The sequence below is a fragment of the Cupressus sempervirens genome, chromosome 7, assembly GCF_028749045.1.
Source record: "Cupressus sempervirens isolate cs-2001-9-10 chromosome 7, ASM2874904v1, whole genome shotgun sequence".
NCBI lineage: Eukaryota > Viridiplantae > Streptophyta > Pinopsida > Cupressales > Cupressaceae > Cupressus > Cupressus sempervirens.
The window spans coordinates 215,309,831-215,326,295 of NC_143124.1; the positions used below are offsets into that span (position 1 = coordinate 215,309,831).

A 16,465-nucleotide genomic window follows, 5' to 3' on the forward strand; every position below is an offset into this window, starting at 1 on the left:
GTGGTGGTTGATATTGGGATCAAAAAGGCCCAATTTATTATGCATGTAGTACTAGGCTTCCCTTTCCCCAACTGTCTAGCGAAAGGGAAGAATTTTGTCTTTGTCAGAGGCCACTTCAACCATATTAAAGTCACCACACATGACCCAAGCGGCTAGAGGCAAATTGTCAGCCAACTAGGCCCACATCTGGGATCTTTCCATAGCATCATTGGAAGCATAAACATTAATGACTCCAAAAGAATGATTGTTAATGGAAAGAAAAAGCCAAATAATTCTATGCATGGGGTCAGAATAGTGTGAAATAATAGCAGAATGAAGATGAGGTGACAAGAGAGTAACTACACCACCTTGGCCAGCTTCATGTTGAGAGGAAAACATAACACCATCCTACCAAATGATGCGGCATGCAAAAGAGAGCAAGAAATAAGAAATCTTAACTTCTTACAGATGGAGAAAATCTAAATTACCAAGTCTATGACGGGCATGTCAGACATAGTACTTTCTGGAGAGGTCTGTAAGACCTCGAACATTCCATGAAAGGAAATTCATGAAAATTCTTCCATATCATCCTCGTCCTCAAGAGAGGAGTAGCTATTTTGCAAGAAGGTAGAAACCTCGTTGAAGTTAGAAGGAAAACCTTTTGAACTTACAGCCTGTCATTTCACCTTTGGTATCTCTACACGTCCAGGAGGACTACGAGAACGTTGCGTCATTGGTGGTGCTATGGAAGAAGCAGCAAGAGGGGTATGAACCACAACCAAGGTAGAATCCCTAGCGGCCACCTTAATCCCCTATGTACCAGTAGCGTTCAAAACCTACGAAACCCCCAGAATAGGTGTTGTGGAAGCCACTTGCAACCCTACACTAGCTAGAATTGTCACTCCTATGGGGATAGGAGGAACCACGGTGACTGTTGCGTAGGACTATTTGGGGGGCAAGGGATTCAAGGTAACCTTACCCTTGTGCCCAATAGTAACCCATTTCCCTTTCATTGGTTTGGTAGGCACTTCTATAGGCATGGGCTTAACCCTAGGCGTAGCCAAAGGGAAATCCTTGATCTTGTGTTCTTCGGAATGGCACCTATAACAGGTGTTGGGGAGGTTCAAATAAAGCACCATCTGAGAGAAGGTGTGAGCCCCAATCTGGATTTCCATAAAATCCTTAAGATCCTTGGAAAGATCAACCTCTATGCAAACATGTCTCTATGGGCGTGCATTAAAAAAATTCTCAGACTCCTTTGTGACAACTTTGCGAAGGGATTTGGCAATGGACTCAATGAAAGGCTAGCATGGCAAGGGTAATTGATATATCATTCTTGCTAAGCTAAATTTTGATATCTTTTTCTCTATTTTCCTGATATATCATTCTTGCTAAGCTAAAATCTAATATCTTTTTCTCTATTTTCTCATTGAGAGAAATATTGCTTGCTTCAATATCTCGATGAATGATTTTCAAATGTGAATCTTCATGTAAACATAGAAGCGCATGAGTAACCCCATTTATGATCTTCAAACACTTTGGCCTATCAAGATTCTTGCTCTATTGTGGATCTATTTCCATGCATTCAAGTGAATCACTCTATATGAAACAATGTAATGTGGCATTCAATTGATTTGAATCATATGACTCTTTTTAAGTTAGGTTATAGAAGAAACTTACAAAACAACATTTTGTCAAGGCTCCTATTAGCCAAGATCCCATAAACAAGTAGATGTACTACACTATTTTTCAATCAATTACAACATTTGAAAAGAAATAAGAAATAGCAAGAGTTTAGTAGAGCTAGAGTCCTCTCTAATGAAAAGAGATGGAGAATGAACAACTATAAAAAATTTAGATCATGAAACTTATTATTAAATTTCTCTAATGGACATGATAAAAATCTCAGATTCTACGTAAATAAAAAATTACATAAAACCCTCAGGCTAGTGTAGTATTAGAATTGATGTGGAATGATAAACATTATAAAAATTGGAAATGCACAAGTTATAGTTCTAGGAAAAATTATAAGATATAGGTTGTATTTGAAAATGAAAGAAAACATATTCTTTAATGACATTTGTTTCTAATTTTGACCAAAGCTTCAAAAAAAGAACTGAAGACTAGTAACATGATGCGTAATTAAAAATCCAGTAGTAGATTAAATATAAATTTGATCAATAAAGATTATGACTCCAATGGGGAACACAAAAGACTCTCATCCTAATATATCATTCTTGCTAAGCTAAATTCTGATATCTTTTTCTCTATTTTCATGATATATCATTCTTGTTAAGCTAAAATCTAATATCTTTTTCTCTATTTTCTCATTGAGAGAAATATTGCTTGCTTCAATATCTCAATGAACGATTTGCAAATGTGAATCTTCATGTAAACATAGAAGCCCATGAGCGACCCCATTTATGATCTTCAAACGCTTTGGCCTGTCAAGATTCTTGCTCTATTGTGGATATATATCCATGCATTCAAGTGAATCACTCTATATGAAACAATGTAATGTGGCATTCAATTGATTTGAATCATATGACTCTTTTTAAGTTAGGTTATAGAAGAAACTTACAAAACAACATTTTCAAGGCTCTTATTAGCCAAGATCCCATAAACAAGTAGATGTACTAACCTTCTACACAACATCCAAGAATCTTTGCAAGGTTGTTGAATTTTAGCCACTAGCTTAACCTCATTTAGACATAGGTATTTTCCTTGCAATGATTGTATGAAGAGAATCTTTACCGCTATCCGTACTCCATTTGGCATTATACCCTAGTGGAAAAGAAAACACATAAATCTATAATAATTTCCACAACTTAGTAAAATTGCACCACACTACCAATATATTGTAAGTTCAAGATTTTAAAATTAAAAAAAAAGGACCACACATAAAAGCATCCCTAACATTGTAAACCTCCAATTTTTTAATACACTTATATACCAAATATTGCATCACCAAAATGCTTGTAGAGCTTTAATAAGCTTACACCCCCAAATACTTATACATCATCAAATAGCTACAAAATATTGCATCACTAATAATGTTATATGAAAACATAAAATGAGATTAATTATTTCATAAGCATTAAAAAATTATTGAAAGAGATTCTTGAATCTTTACTACTGATATACTAGAGAAAAATGAATGAACACAAAAAGTCATGCTAGTAGACCAATTACTAGACACTTGGAAACCTAGAAAAATGTAATTTTAGAATTGGTGTTCTTTGGTTTAAGGTCCCAACTGTCACTATTTAGGCTAAAATTCTAGACTCTACAAAAAAAAAAAAATTAGTATACCAACTATATGCAAGATTCACTTGCAAAAATCCTATATCAAATTGCTCAATGTCAACCAAACAAATAATCAAAGGCATGCCAAGGGGAATAAAAAATTTAAAGACTGCATATTTGAAACAGATTCTTTTTTTAGACTCACTAAGGATGAACAAGCTGACAAAATGACATTGTTTCTAATATGTCAACATAATGCAACCTACACACCTTGAGCATATGCTCCAAAGTTGGCTATGAAGAAGGATTAATTTGCAAGGTTAATGCTAAGATCAAAGCCCTTCAAAATGTGCAAATTATATTTTTGAATCTCTAGAAATCAGGGGAATAAACAACATTTATAATACTCTAGTTTTAACTCCAATTCAAAAAATCCTTGGAATTTAAGAGACTTTATAAATTAACACCTTTGAAATAATTGTATCGAGTCTTTCCAAAAACTAAGATTTGAACCATCAATATCGAGTAATGATGGGTCTATGATTATTCATAGTATGTGTTTCACAAAAGAAATTGACCCACCAACAACTATACATAAATGAGTTCTAAACATTAATTATAGTAGTGTGTTTAGGCCAACTACATCTATGATGGTAGAATATGAATACATATTAAAGCAATCTATATTTCAAACCTTGAGAATCAAAGTGACTGGGCTATAAGAATTATGAATATATCTAAAGGTGACTATGGTAAGTATTATGAATACATTTGCAAGTGACCCTTTATACTGATTTTGAGAATGTAGTCCAAAGCTTGATCCTCAAACTTTGAAAAGACAATCTATATTATCACGCGCCCTCTCATCTTAGAGGAAAATAAATCTAAAAAATAAACATGATTGGACTCAACAATTAGCCAAATTTTAATTTACTTGTAAATCCCAAACTATAGTAAAACCATGATTGTGAACAGAAGCACAAAACAAACACTATCCCCACTCGTTACATAGAGAAGGGTAGGGATTCTTATAGTTCCTCCCATGAACCAGAGAATTAGGTTCTAGTCAAATTCGTGATCAAAAGAAAGTAAAAGCATATTTGAGAAGGTAATGTGGTAGATAATCTATTGTGACTTCTACTAGATAACCAGTAAATATTTGAGTAGTTATATAGAATTAAAAAATAGAGTATTGATAATCATTTTTATTTATAGGTAAAACATACAGATCATTTATCAAAATCAAAATAAAATAAAATAGTCTGAATTTCATACCCATACCGTATTATTTCACTCATATATATTGTAATCTGATATGTAAAACTATTTATTGAAAAATCAAAATAAAACACTATAGCAGGTGAAAGACTGCATAAGTGACTATGTCCAAATTAATTGTATATTTAATTTTCCTGTCCAAAATAAGGAAAACATGGTTGGTCAAGGTTAGTGTTATATACAGAATCAAATTCTCCCTATCCAAGTTTGTTATCTTCGTTGATATTTTGTAGGTTAGAGATTATCTGTTGATTATGATTGATCGTTGAGTCAACCTCTCTATCAAGATTCCCTAAATAATTAAAACAATGGGAAAATTTACTATTTAGTATCTCAGAACATTAAATATTTATATTTTAGGACTAAAATTCAATGACACTAAAGAAAACAAATATTGATTGTGTCCTAATACCCTTCCTATCATGGAATTTTGTCAATGAAAATAGCTTTTGACAATTTTGCAAACTTGAATTTTCTTCCAATCGCAAATAGGCATAACAGTAACATCACCAACATGCTGCCAACAATTCCTAAAATTATAGCTATTTTGGTTTGAGGTTTTTCTGCATAGTAGAATTGAAGGATATCAAAGAACGATTTATAATGAAGTAACAAATAATGAATTATTTTGCCTCTTTTTTTCCAATGACTTAGCTTTGCAATTTGGGTGGTGTCCATTGAATTGAAAGTGTCCTCTTTAATTTTAATTCTTGTGGCATCCATTTAAGTGTCCAGAAGTCATTTTTTTTGGTAAAATTACAAACGTAGTCTGCGATTTTGTAACATCCATTGAAGTTCCCTAGAGGCCTTTTTTGGTGAGTCCTGCAAGAAGACCACTTTGACCCTTCCATCAATGGGAAGGGGCGCATTGCGAATCCTATCTAATGAGAAAAAATCACAACCCAGAATATGAGAACAAAAAATATTAGATTCAGAAAAACCATGAATATTACATTTTGAACTAAGCACACACGCGCGCGCGCGCGCGCGCGCGCATCAATCACTCTCTCACTCTATCCTATCCCCTACTCTCCCTCTATCATACCCTCCCTCTCTCTTTCCATGAATCACTCTCTCACTCTATCTCACTCTCTCCATAATATCCCCCTTCTCTCTCTCTCTCTCTCTCTCTCTCTCTCTCTCTCTCTCTCTCTCTCTCTCTCTCCAACCTATCCTCTCGCCCTCTTCCTATCCTTGACTCTCTTTCTCTCCATCATATCCCCTCTTTCTTCCTAACCCCTTCTCTCTCTATCCTATCTAGTTTTCTCTCACACTATCTCTCTATCTTATCCCCTCTCTCTCCTCCTATCCCCTACTCTCTTTCTCTCCATTATATCCCGTCGTGCTCTCTATCATATACCTTTCTCTCTCACTTTCTCTCCATCCTACCCCCTCGAGCTCTCTTCCTATCCCCTACTCTCTTTCTCTCTATCCTATCCCCTTGAGATCTCCATCCTATCCACTCCTTCTTCCTATCTATATGGAATATCCTCTCTCTCTCTCTCTCTCTCCCTCCCCCCCCCCCCCACTAGATATTTCCCATCCCCTCTCTATATTCCTATCCCATGCTAGATCACTCTCCATCCCATTATTACTTCTCTTTGTCTTCCCATATCCATGATCCTATACTCTATCTCTTTGTCTATTAGTCAAGCTCTCTCTACATCCTATCCACGCTCTATCTTCTTATCTGGACATCCTACTTGAAATCTCTCTTCCTATCTCCATTCTCTCCCCCCACCTTTCTCTCCATCCCATCCACTATCTATTTACATCTCTTTATCTCCCCATCCTATCCTCTCTCTCCAACTCTCTCTACATCTTATCTAGTCTAGCTCTCTCTCTCTCTCTCTCTCTCTCTCTCTCTCTCTCTCTCTCTCTCTCTCTCTCTCTCTCTCTCTCTCTCCTCTATCATAGATACATGTGCTCTATCTCTCTCTTTCACTCCATTTGTTCCTCTCCATAATATTCTCTCTCTACGTCTCTTTATACTATTCATTTTCTACCTTTATCTTCCTATCACCTTCTCTGCATCCCTCCCTCTAGTTTGGCTATGTAAAATATCCTTAGTAGCATGTACATCCTATTATTTATATAGTGCATATACACTATAGTATGTATGTTGTTCATAATGAATTCAAAATCACCAAGCCTAAGGCTTGGATTTGCATTTGAGATCCAACCCAAAGGTTTGATAGTTTAATACTAGTCTCAAATGTTATTTCCAACAAGCATTAAAATAAATAAAAAACATGTTTTTTCTTGTGTGATCTCCATCTAGTTTGACCGTGCTTGAATATGGATAAAATCAAGTTACATGATATTGTAGATCTATGTGTTAGCTATGTAACCATATAATTCATTTTGAATTTAGACTATTTTAAGCCTTTCAACTATAAGGTTTTTTCAATATATGTCCATTTTCTCTCTAAAACCAACGTGTAGTATTTGGGGGTTATATTTTAGTTCCTTTGTCCAATTTTGTGACAAGTTAGTTTTTTATAAACTAGACTCCATTCTACACACTTTTTAAAAAAAAATGATTTTTGATTTGTTCTCGATGATTTGTAGGGGGGGCACACAAATTTGGGATGTGTTCACTTTTAAAATTCATAACACACACACACACACACACACACACACACACACACACACACACACACACACACACACACACACACACACATTTTTAAAATACCCAAAAATTAAGGGATGAACTACATGGTGTTAGCTAAGTTCTAACTGAGGTGATTAAAGAATTTCCAAAAAAAAATTTAAGATTTTAGGGGGACCACACTTCGCACTATGTTATGTTTTTACTGAAAAAATAATACCACTTTTTGTTGCCCCCTTTTTTGATGGCCTTAAACTCGACCATTTTAAAAATAAATTAGTAGTTTGGAAACTAGATTCAGAGGACTACAACATTCGTTCTAGTCATATCTTGAAATTTTTACTTTAACTATCTTCAAATTCTCATCAAAGTTTAGAGATTGATGATTTCAACAAAAAAGTGGCATCTTATACCCTCGTTTTGGTACCACAACTTTGTGTAATTACCCCCCACACAGTAGCTTTTAGTCTTATGGTCTTCTTCGGAGGTCTTCCAATTTTAGAATATGAACCAACATTCGCTTTAACAAAACCTCTTGATTTCCTCTTCACTGTGTTTCGTCCTTCCTCCGGGTCTGTCACGAATTGATTTGAAGCTAACAATACTCCAAGTTCTGGTGAATGGGGGAGAGTGCCTCACAACATATTGGGAGTGATACCATCAAGGAGCCAATAGGATCACCCTAGGATACCCTGTCAAACCCACTTTCAGTAGCATGGTTCAAATTTCTCCCTTTGAACATCCTTAGGGGTTTACATACCTTGAGCAGGCTCTGAAATTCACAAATCAAATCTACCTATAATATCCAAGTAGGGCACCCCCACACCCACCAAGATAGAGGTCTGATTTGGATCCATAGACTTCATCCCCAATTTCACCAAGGGGGTCCCCAAGATATCTGCCAATCCCTCTTTGGGGATTTCTCCTTCCTCTAGACTACCCTTAACATTTTTTTTCACCTCCTTAACTGGTGAAGACACCATCTTGGAAAGATCCTCCGCAAACTTGGATATTCCTCCACCCCCGAACCCTTTGAATCCTTTAGTCGAGTTTCAATCTTTGTGGTTTCTAAGCTCCCTTCGTGGTTAGAGAGTGCACTATTTGAGCCTTCCCCTTGGGTAAAGGAGGATACAAGTATCACTTTATCTTTCCCCTTTTGTTTCTCCTCTCTACCTTGATTCTTGGTGCAATTGGTGATAATATGACCATAAGAATCACATTGTTGGCAATAGAACACCACATTCTCATATGAAATGGGTTGAGACCAGTTTCTCCCCTTGGATTTCAAGCTTACCATGGTAGGGAGGGCTTTATTGATGGCTACATTCACACAGAACCTAGCGTAGACAAGTCAAATCTTGTTGGTCGTAACATTGTTAGTTCTGATCAAGTGTCCAAATGAGTCCCTAGTCCATTTGAAGACCTTATCATCCCAAAAATCTAGGGGAATCCCATATAGAGGAATCCACACTAGGGCCATACGGAGAAGGTCTCTAGCTAGGTTGAACTAGGCTTCATTTTGTCAATGTCAACAAGTGTTTGTCGAAGTACCAAGATCCCTCTAGGACAGACCCTTTATCCTCCTTTGAGGCGAAGCTAAATAAGAATAGACTCCCTGACATTGCAAATACACAGATACATCCTTTGAGTTTCTATCTCATGGCAAACCATTTCTTGACCATCTTAATAGAAGAACGAAAAGCTTCAAAACATCCTACCAAATCTTGGGTAAACTCAAATCTAGTAGGCTTATCTTCGTTCCCTCCTTGCCCTAGGAAATCTTAGGCAACATTTCCAAAGGCACATCGCACCTTTTCCCTAGTAACACATTTTTCCATCCTAGTTTGGGGATCACCACCTTGCTTCAATCAACCTCTCAGGTTTTCAGAGGAGCATAGCTCCCAAGAAAAGCCAAATCTTCTAGTAGCTCAGAGGGCCCAGGATGAACATTGTGGACACTGGAGCAAAGAGGGGGGTCGAGAGCTGCAGAGTGCAGCACCATAACAAGATTCAAATTTGGGCAGTCTTGCGATTGATTTGGGGGAGGAGGGGACTTGTGACTGATTCGGGGGAAGAGGGGAGTGGCCCTCCCCAAAATCGCAAACCAGTAGCGAGAGTTGCAGAGCAGTTTGAGCAGGAGTTGCAGAGCTAGTAAATCAGAGTTGGTCTTCTATGTTAACATTTGGTATCGTCATGATTTTTTTATGAGTGGTTGTGATTGGTAATAATAATGAAAGGAAAGAGCAATTCCCTATAAAATAATTTCCATCCAATCTATTATCCATTTATTGTAGAGAAATGGTATATTCTTGTAAATATGGTTGAAGCAAGCTATGTTAAGTGTTGTGAGGGTTGTAACAAGATACTTTGTGAGACTACTTCACAAGTGGTGGTGCATATGTTGACTGGGAATATCTTTTGGCAGTTAGCTTTGGTTATTAATCAGATTCTTGATTTGTGCACCTCTTTGGATTCTGTTACTCTCACTCATATCCTTAGGGAGTGGAATGATGTAGTGGAATGACTTGCTAAATGGTCTCCTAATCACATGCAAAATTGGAATATTGTTGATAAGGGTCAACTACCTCTAGGTTTAGATCATCATTTTGACCACTTGGTGGACCTTGATAGGGTTGTTTGATATCTATATTTCTTTTGGTTTGAATAAATTTTAGCCCCTCTTTTATTTAAATTGTCGTGAAGGTAGGAATGCTTACTAAAATATAGTTGTGGTAATTACTTGCCACACTATTACAATATTCAATTAGCACTAGTGTGTAGGAGCTCTCTTTTGTGTGTAAGATATAACCAAAATTTGGGCATTGGTGTTTTAAACTCTTGCAAAGACAGGTAAATTTCACACATGCTAGACAATTATAGTACCATGGTGAGAAATCAATGAGTGCAACATGACATCTACAATAGCATCAGTTTCTACTTTTCTATATTAGATTCTCATAAGAACACCAGAAAGTCAACTAATTATAGAAAAAAATGAGTGCATATCACAAACAATAGCTCTTCCATTACAATTCGAGAGAAATTACCATATTTTTAAAAATATACTTTTAGCTCAAGTAAAAAACTCAATTATAGATTAAACATCTTATTTTATTTCATACATAGAATCAAAATTACAATTCAAACAAGAGAAAATTATAGTTCCAATGTTTTATATAATTCCCATGATTATATATTGCAAAAAAACCTAACACTGACATAAATGCTCTTCAATATTCTTTGTGGCGAACTTCATAATACCGAAATGGCCACGCACACGAGATTGGATGGCATGTAACAGTTTAAATGAAGTGCAAAAGAAGAATAAACATACAAGACATATTTGAAAATAGAGTATTATGAAGGTATTTTAGTTTTGATTCAGTATCAATATAGCAATATCAATTTGCTATAAGCGCCCATAAATCACGAAATGCCTGCATAAATCTGAGCTCTTTTCCCATCACAAGCAATCCTTTCTCCACTTCACCTTGGCCGGAATATGAATTTATAGTGTAATTCTCAATTGCATGATACCTTGAACGCTGTGTGAAGAGCCCTATCCAGAACCATCTACCCTCCTCCACCTCCGCTGAAAACATTTGACTATTCGCGGAAGATATTTGCAATATCATATTTGCTGTCATACTCGGAGCAGTACAATTTATAACAAAACATACAATAACAGCATCCTCACTGGGCAGTCGCTCCTGAACCAATTTTGCTTGAGACCTTATGCTTTTGTTAGTGAATGAGTCAACAACATAGAGGGTCGGAAAAGAGAAAGAGTTTACAAGAGATGCTGCATTAGAGACTGCCCGCGTACATACTAATATTTCTCCAGGCCATTTCTGCAAATCCTGTGCACGTCAACATTTAGCAGGATTTACCCATCAACATTCAGCCATACACAAATATGACGAAATTAAATAGAAATCAAAATTCTTAGAAGTCATCTTTAGAAGGAAATTGAGCTTAGAAAAATAAAACAATTTTGAATCTATTTCGTATTTTTAGCTTAGAAATCAAATCTTAATGTGTGATGTTTAAGCTCACAGCCATTATTACCTGCATGCTTTGAATGCAACCCTCAACACCCGATCTTCTGTTTGCTCTGAGTTCTACACACTTCAATTTTTGGAGGGGCTCTAAGCTTTCTATACCCTGTTCTTCCCACCTGGTATCTGCTCTTAATTTTTCTAATGCTCTGCAATATTCCAGACCTTGTATTTTCTTGACTTCGTAGCATTTCCTGAAAACAAATTCTTGGAGAGAAGCTGAGTGTTCAAAACTGGGTAGCACATCCATTTCGGGACACGCTTCTATTTTCAGCTTTTGAATGTTTACCAGGCCGGCAATACCCCTAATGTCCTTCAATGTTTTACAATTTATTACATCTAATTCCTTGAGTGTCGTTGGTAGAACTTCTATCTCCCTGAGATTGTGATTATGTGCAATTTGAAGAGTTTCAAGGCCAGGACAACAGTCTTGAGAGATAGAAATCTTGTACACTTTTATTGATGATAGGTAGAGACACTTAAGTTGACACAAAGAATAACTAGATGGCCCTGTCCCGAGATTCAACTCTCTCATCAAGGAGTTGTCTATAGCCACTGTATGCAGATTACTCAGTTGCCTCACTGATATTGGTAAAGACTCTACTCCTGAAAAGATTATGTAGAAATGCTCTAAGAGATTAAGACAACCCACTGAGTCTGGTAAACTCTGCAGCTTGGGGCAATTCTCAATACGAAGATCAGTCAAAGACGACAAGCCTTCCAGAGAGTCAGGCAAGCTTGTCAAACGCTCACTCCCTATCTCCATTACTCTCAACTTGCCTAATAGACCAATGTCCATAGGCATCTCTCTTAACCTAGTACAGCCACGTAAGTCAAGAGTTCTCAAGGACTCCTGATTTGTGATGTCAAAAGGCAGCATTTCCAATTGCTTGCACCCAGAAAGGTTCACATACTGGAGCTTTCTCATGCTTTCCAGCATGTCTGATCTTAAGTTGAGTTTATCACATTGGTTTAGATCAAGATGTTCCAGGAATGCCAGGTCCTTAAAAGAGTGTGGCAATGTACTCAATTTCTGGCATCCCTCTAAACTTAGATGCCGCAGACTTATCAAATTGCCGAAGCTGGCAGGAAGCCATGACAGCTTACACCAAATTATTTGGAGATGCTCTAGCCATCTTAGAAGGCAAAATTCTTTTGGGAACTCCGCCAAGGACCTGGCACTGGTAATGACGACTTGTTTCAAATGAATGAGACAACCTATTGAATCTGGAAATCTCTTTAACTTGGAACACCCAAAAATTATCAATCCTCTTAACTGCACTGGAGCCTGCGGAAAAAACTCAGTGAGATGTACAGAATCATAAAATTACAACTATATTGCAATAAATATTTAAAACAGGTTAAAAGGAAGACGCTTACATCACTGGCTGTCTCCCATAGCTCTTCTAGTTCACTATGTCCAAACTCACTAAGTTCTAATATCCTCAAATTATCCAATGAACGAAATGAGCGAAGATTTCTCTGCCTAATGTCAGTGCACCGAAGCCACAACAAGTCTCTTGATACATCAGCAATCATATGATTAGAATAATTTCCTGTGAGCTGAAGAATTTTCAGTCCAAGCGAAGATGCCGCGAGACTATAAGGTCCTCTGTTTGTGTCAACCACGACCTCCCCAGCCAGTGAACATCGAGGAAACTCCTCAAACCCATTATAGGATCTACCTGCAGATGCTATTCCTCGAATGCGAATACTCTTCATTCAAAAATATACAAAATTATTTTAAAATCTTAGAAAAGAATTTATGATTTCTGAAATAAGGTAACAAATAAAATGCATTAGAAGAATGTTGTATAACGGAGGTTCAGCTAACAAATTAATCTTACCTGTATTTGATTAGGAATTTTAATAATCTGTTGTGGAAACCAAAGTCGGTATGGTGACTGTTGATTTGCAACTTCTCTTCCTAAATCTCTTAAGTGGTCATGCATTCTTATGCGCTCACCATCATCATCCAGTTCAATAAGACACTTATTGAAAAGTCGTTCCCAACTGTCTAGATCATTCCACCTTGATCCATCCCAAACATTAACAACCATATTTTTCTCCTCTCCAATGAAAAAACATGCAATATCTAAAAATATTTCTTTTTCTTGAACATCTAGAGCATCGTAACTTACTTTTAATCTTCCTGTAATATTTTTAGGTAATATTCTAGAGATCTTATCTAATTGATGCTTCCAATAATCTCTGTTAGAATTGCCATACAAGTGTGCTCCAAAAATCTTTAAAGACAATTGTAATCCATGACAAACTTTTAGAAAACTCCTTACTAAAGCTTCAAACCCTTGACATGGTGACGCCTGTAAGAAAGCATGCCAACAAAAAAGTTGTTCAGCATAATGCAGATCCAATGCTTTCATTTTATAAACCATGGAAATGCCGCAGGCTCTAAGCACTTCAAGTTCCCTTGTGGTGACTACAACCAAGCTACCCCATCCAAGACTCTCCTTATTAGGCAAAAGTGCATCCAGCTGATCCGCATGGTCCACATCATCCACCACAATCAATACTCGAACAGATTTTAATCGGCTAGCAATCATACTTTTACCCACTTCTATATTATCAACTCGTACATCTCTTAGACCCGTGAGGCCCTGCAACAGTTGTTTCTGCTTGTTATGCAATTCACCTTTAGCAGCAGCTTCTCTGACATCAAATACAAAACTACAACTTTCCATGGCTTTGTATTTGTTGTTATAAAAATGTTTAGCAAGAGTGGTTTTGCCGGAGCCACCCATGCCCCATAATCCTACAATTTGTACACGATGATTGTATTCTGCATGAGATTGGATTGTTGCCCTTTCAAAGTCATTTAAAGCTTCATCTAAACCGACTGGGTGTTTGGCGACCACAAATGGCACATTTTTCACATCTTTCAAAACACAATTAACAATATTCTTGAGCACCCCCATCTCGTCTCTAACCATGTATAACAGCAGCGAAACCAAACACAACAACAAACATGCTTTAAACACTAACCTCAGTGTAACTCGAAAAATAAGAGATTATAAAATTGAAACAAAAAGGGAATAAAATTTGTAAGGAAAGGTGAGATGCTTGGGACTCACTCCTCGGTATCCACAACGTGACCGCGAATATTGGAAACATGGTAGAGTGCATCCTTCCACTCCCGAAGCTTTTCTGGCGTATGCCTACGTTTCTCTTCGTGCCAGGAAAATGCATCAGCAAAGACTCCACTCGCATATCGGACATCGTCAGGTTGAATATGGTAGAAAACGGGTACAATCGGGGTGCTGGTTCTGAGCATAAACGAAAGCTCTGCCAAACACCATGGGGATTCGGCATAACCCTTTGAAAATATGGCTAAATGGAGGGAAGCACTGCGCATTGCTTCTTCTAATTCTTTAGGTAAAGAATCACCCAATTCAAGCTCTTCTGAGTCGAGAAAAACCCTTAAGCCCATGCCATCTAGGGTATTGTAGAGAGTGATTGCGAGCGTCTTTTTTACATCGGGGCCACGATGATTAATAAATACATCGTATGGAAGCTTTTTTGTACCAGAAGACAATGGATATGGTGCCATGCCGTGGAAAGCGTTTGTAAGCTCATTCTGTACTGATTGACTAGCTGGGGTGGATGAAGGTGCCACGGAATTGGACTGATCTAAATGCGTAGGAAAGAAGCTAGAAAACCAAGCAAAGCAGGATGAAAACAGGCTTACCACTGAATAACTGGCAGAAGCACATGAAGCGGCAGGAACAGCTTGAGAAGCATCTGTTTCATCGTTCTGTGGCTGACGGCCATTGTTAAAACCTGAAGTAGATGCCATGGAATTCGTTTGAGCTTCCGCAGAAAGTGAGAGCTAACGATAATCAGGGTTCTTGTTAAGGAACTGGATTGCAAAGTATCCGTAAGAGGAAATGAATGGCTAAGAGCTATTCCACAAGGCCAACAAATACCATTACGAAAATTCTATAAGGACAACAAATACCATTACGAAAATTCTACGTATTTCGACATTATGTCATACAGCATAATTATCGGAAGCGCGTGGCTCAGAATTCTGAAAGGTAGACCCACCTTGTACGCAAAAGCATGGGGTGTTGTTAAAGACTACAGTGCAACTATCAACTATTACTGTGCGCCCCTCCCCAGCCTCTCCCAAAAAAAAACTCACGTTGACTTAGATAAATTTGATTTGGCATTCAAATTGAAACGTTGCAAATAATGTTAAAGAAAGTCTTTAAATTTGGTGGACCCCCACCTCCTTCCCCTAAATTCTTTAATTCCTTTCTCATGCGTACCTTTTAGCTGACATGGGCCTGCAACTTTGGGGAAAGCACCCTTGCCTCGATAACCACCCATTGCCTTGGAAAACGCAGGTTCTACAGATGGAAGAGGGGCTAGGGTAATAGGTGCAGGTGGAGGGGTGGGGTAGGATATTTGTTATGGGTATATTTTTTATTTGATGTTATTTAGGCTTTAAAAATGTTTTTTTGGTAACTTCGTACTATGTGCTCTAAAAGAAGTTAATATAAAGTTTTACAAAGTTTGCCAAAAAAAAATTTTAGTTAAAGATAATAATTTAACAACAATTATAACATAGCAGAAGTAATTAACATTCATCTAAATACATATTATAAAACATATTACAAATCTTAAGAGTCCCACGATGTTTAATTACATTTAAGTTTAGTTAATAATAAATCTAATATATAATAAATCCACATCAAATAATAATATATCAGTATGAATCTATTTAAATAATATACAATTATATATGATGCCATTTGGCAATAAATAGAATGCACAATCATCCATTGTACAGGTCATAGGGTATGAAAGGTTGAAATAATAAATATCATTAAATATAAGAACAAATAGAAAGGAACATCTGCACAAACACATCAAGTAGCGACATCTTACGATCGGATCTCAATGGTATAAGAAAAAGCACTACCACCTGACCTCATGGAACCTAAATGGCCCACTCTCATTGCATTGAGGAGATAGTCTCAAGTCTCAAACAAGATAACAAACTCAAAAGTCAAAAACCAACATCTAGGTTCAAGGAATCACCTGAAAGCAAACTATCTCAAAGGGTACCAAGACACAAGTATCAACTAATCCCAAGGGCAACACAGACACGTAAGAAATCTACTACGCAAATGGGCAAGTGTCATCACACGAACCAACTCTAAGATTACCCAGCTAGTCTTTTAATCCTCCAGCCCTCTACTAACTCTATGTGGCACTAGTATCCTTCCGTACTGACAAAGCATACTAACAAGTCATCTCTAAGGTT

The 16,465-nt window shown here is 37.1% G+C and overlaps 1 protein-coding gene across 1 annotated transcript; it reads right to left on the reverse strand.

Annotated features, from left to right (window-relative positions):
• Window positions 1–10,457: 10,457 nt before the first annotated feature.
• Window positions 10,458–15,099, reverse strand: LOC149546255 (TMV resistance protein N-like). Its single transcript, XM_089791107.1, has 5 exons — window positions 14,268–15,099; window positions 13,023–14,118; window positions 12,556–12,891; window positions 11,186–12,463; window positions 10,458–10,977 (listed from the first exon to the last, which is right to left on the reverse strand). Exons 1-5 carry the CDS (start codon window positions 14,987–14,989, stop codon window positions 10,519–10,521), a joined length of 3,891 nt encoding a protein of 1,296 aa, XP_089647233.1. The 5' UTR covers window positions 14,990–15,099; the 3' UTR covers window positions 10,458–10,518.
• Window positions 15,100–16,465: the final 1,366 nt, after the last annotated feature.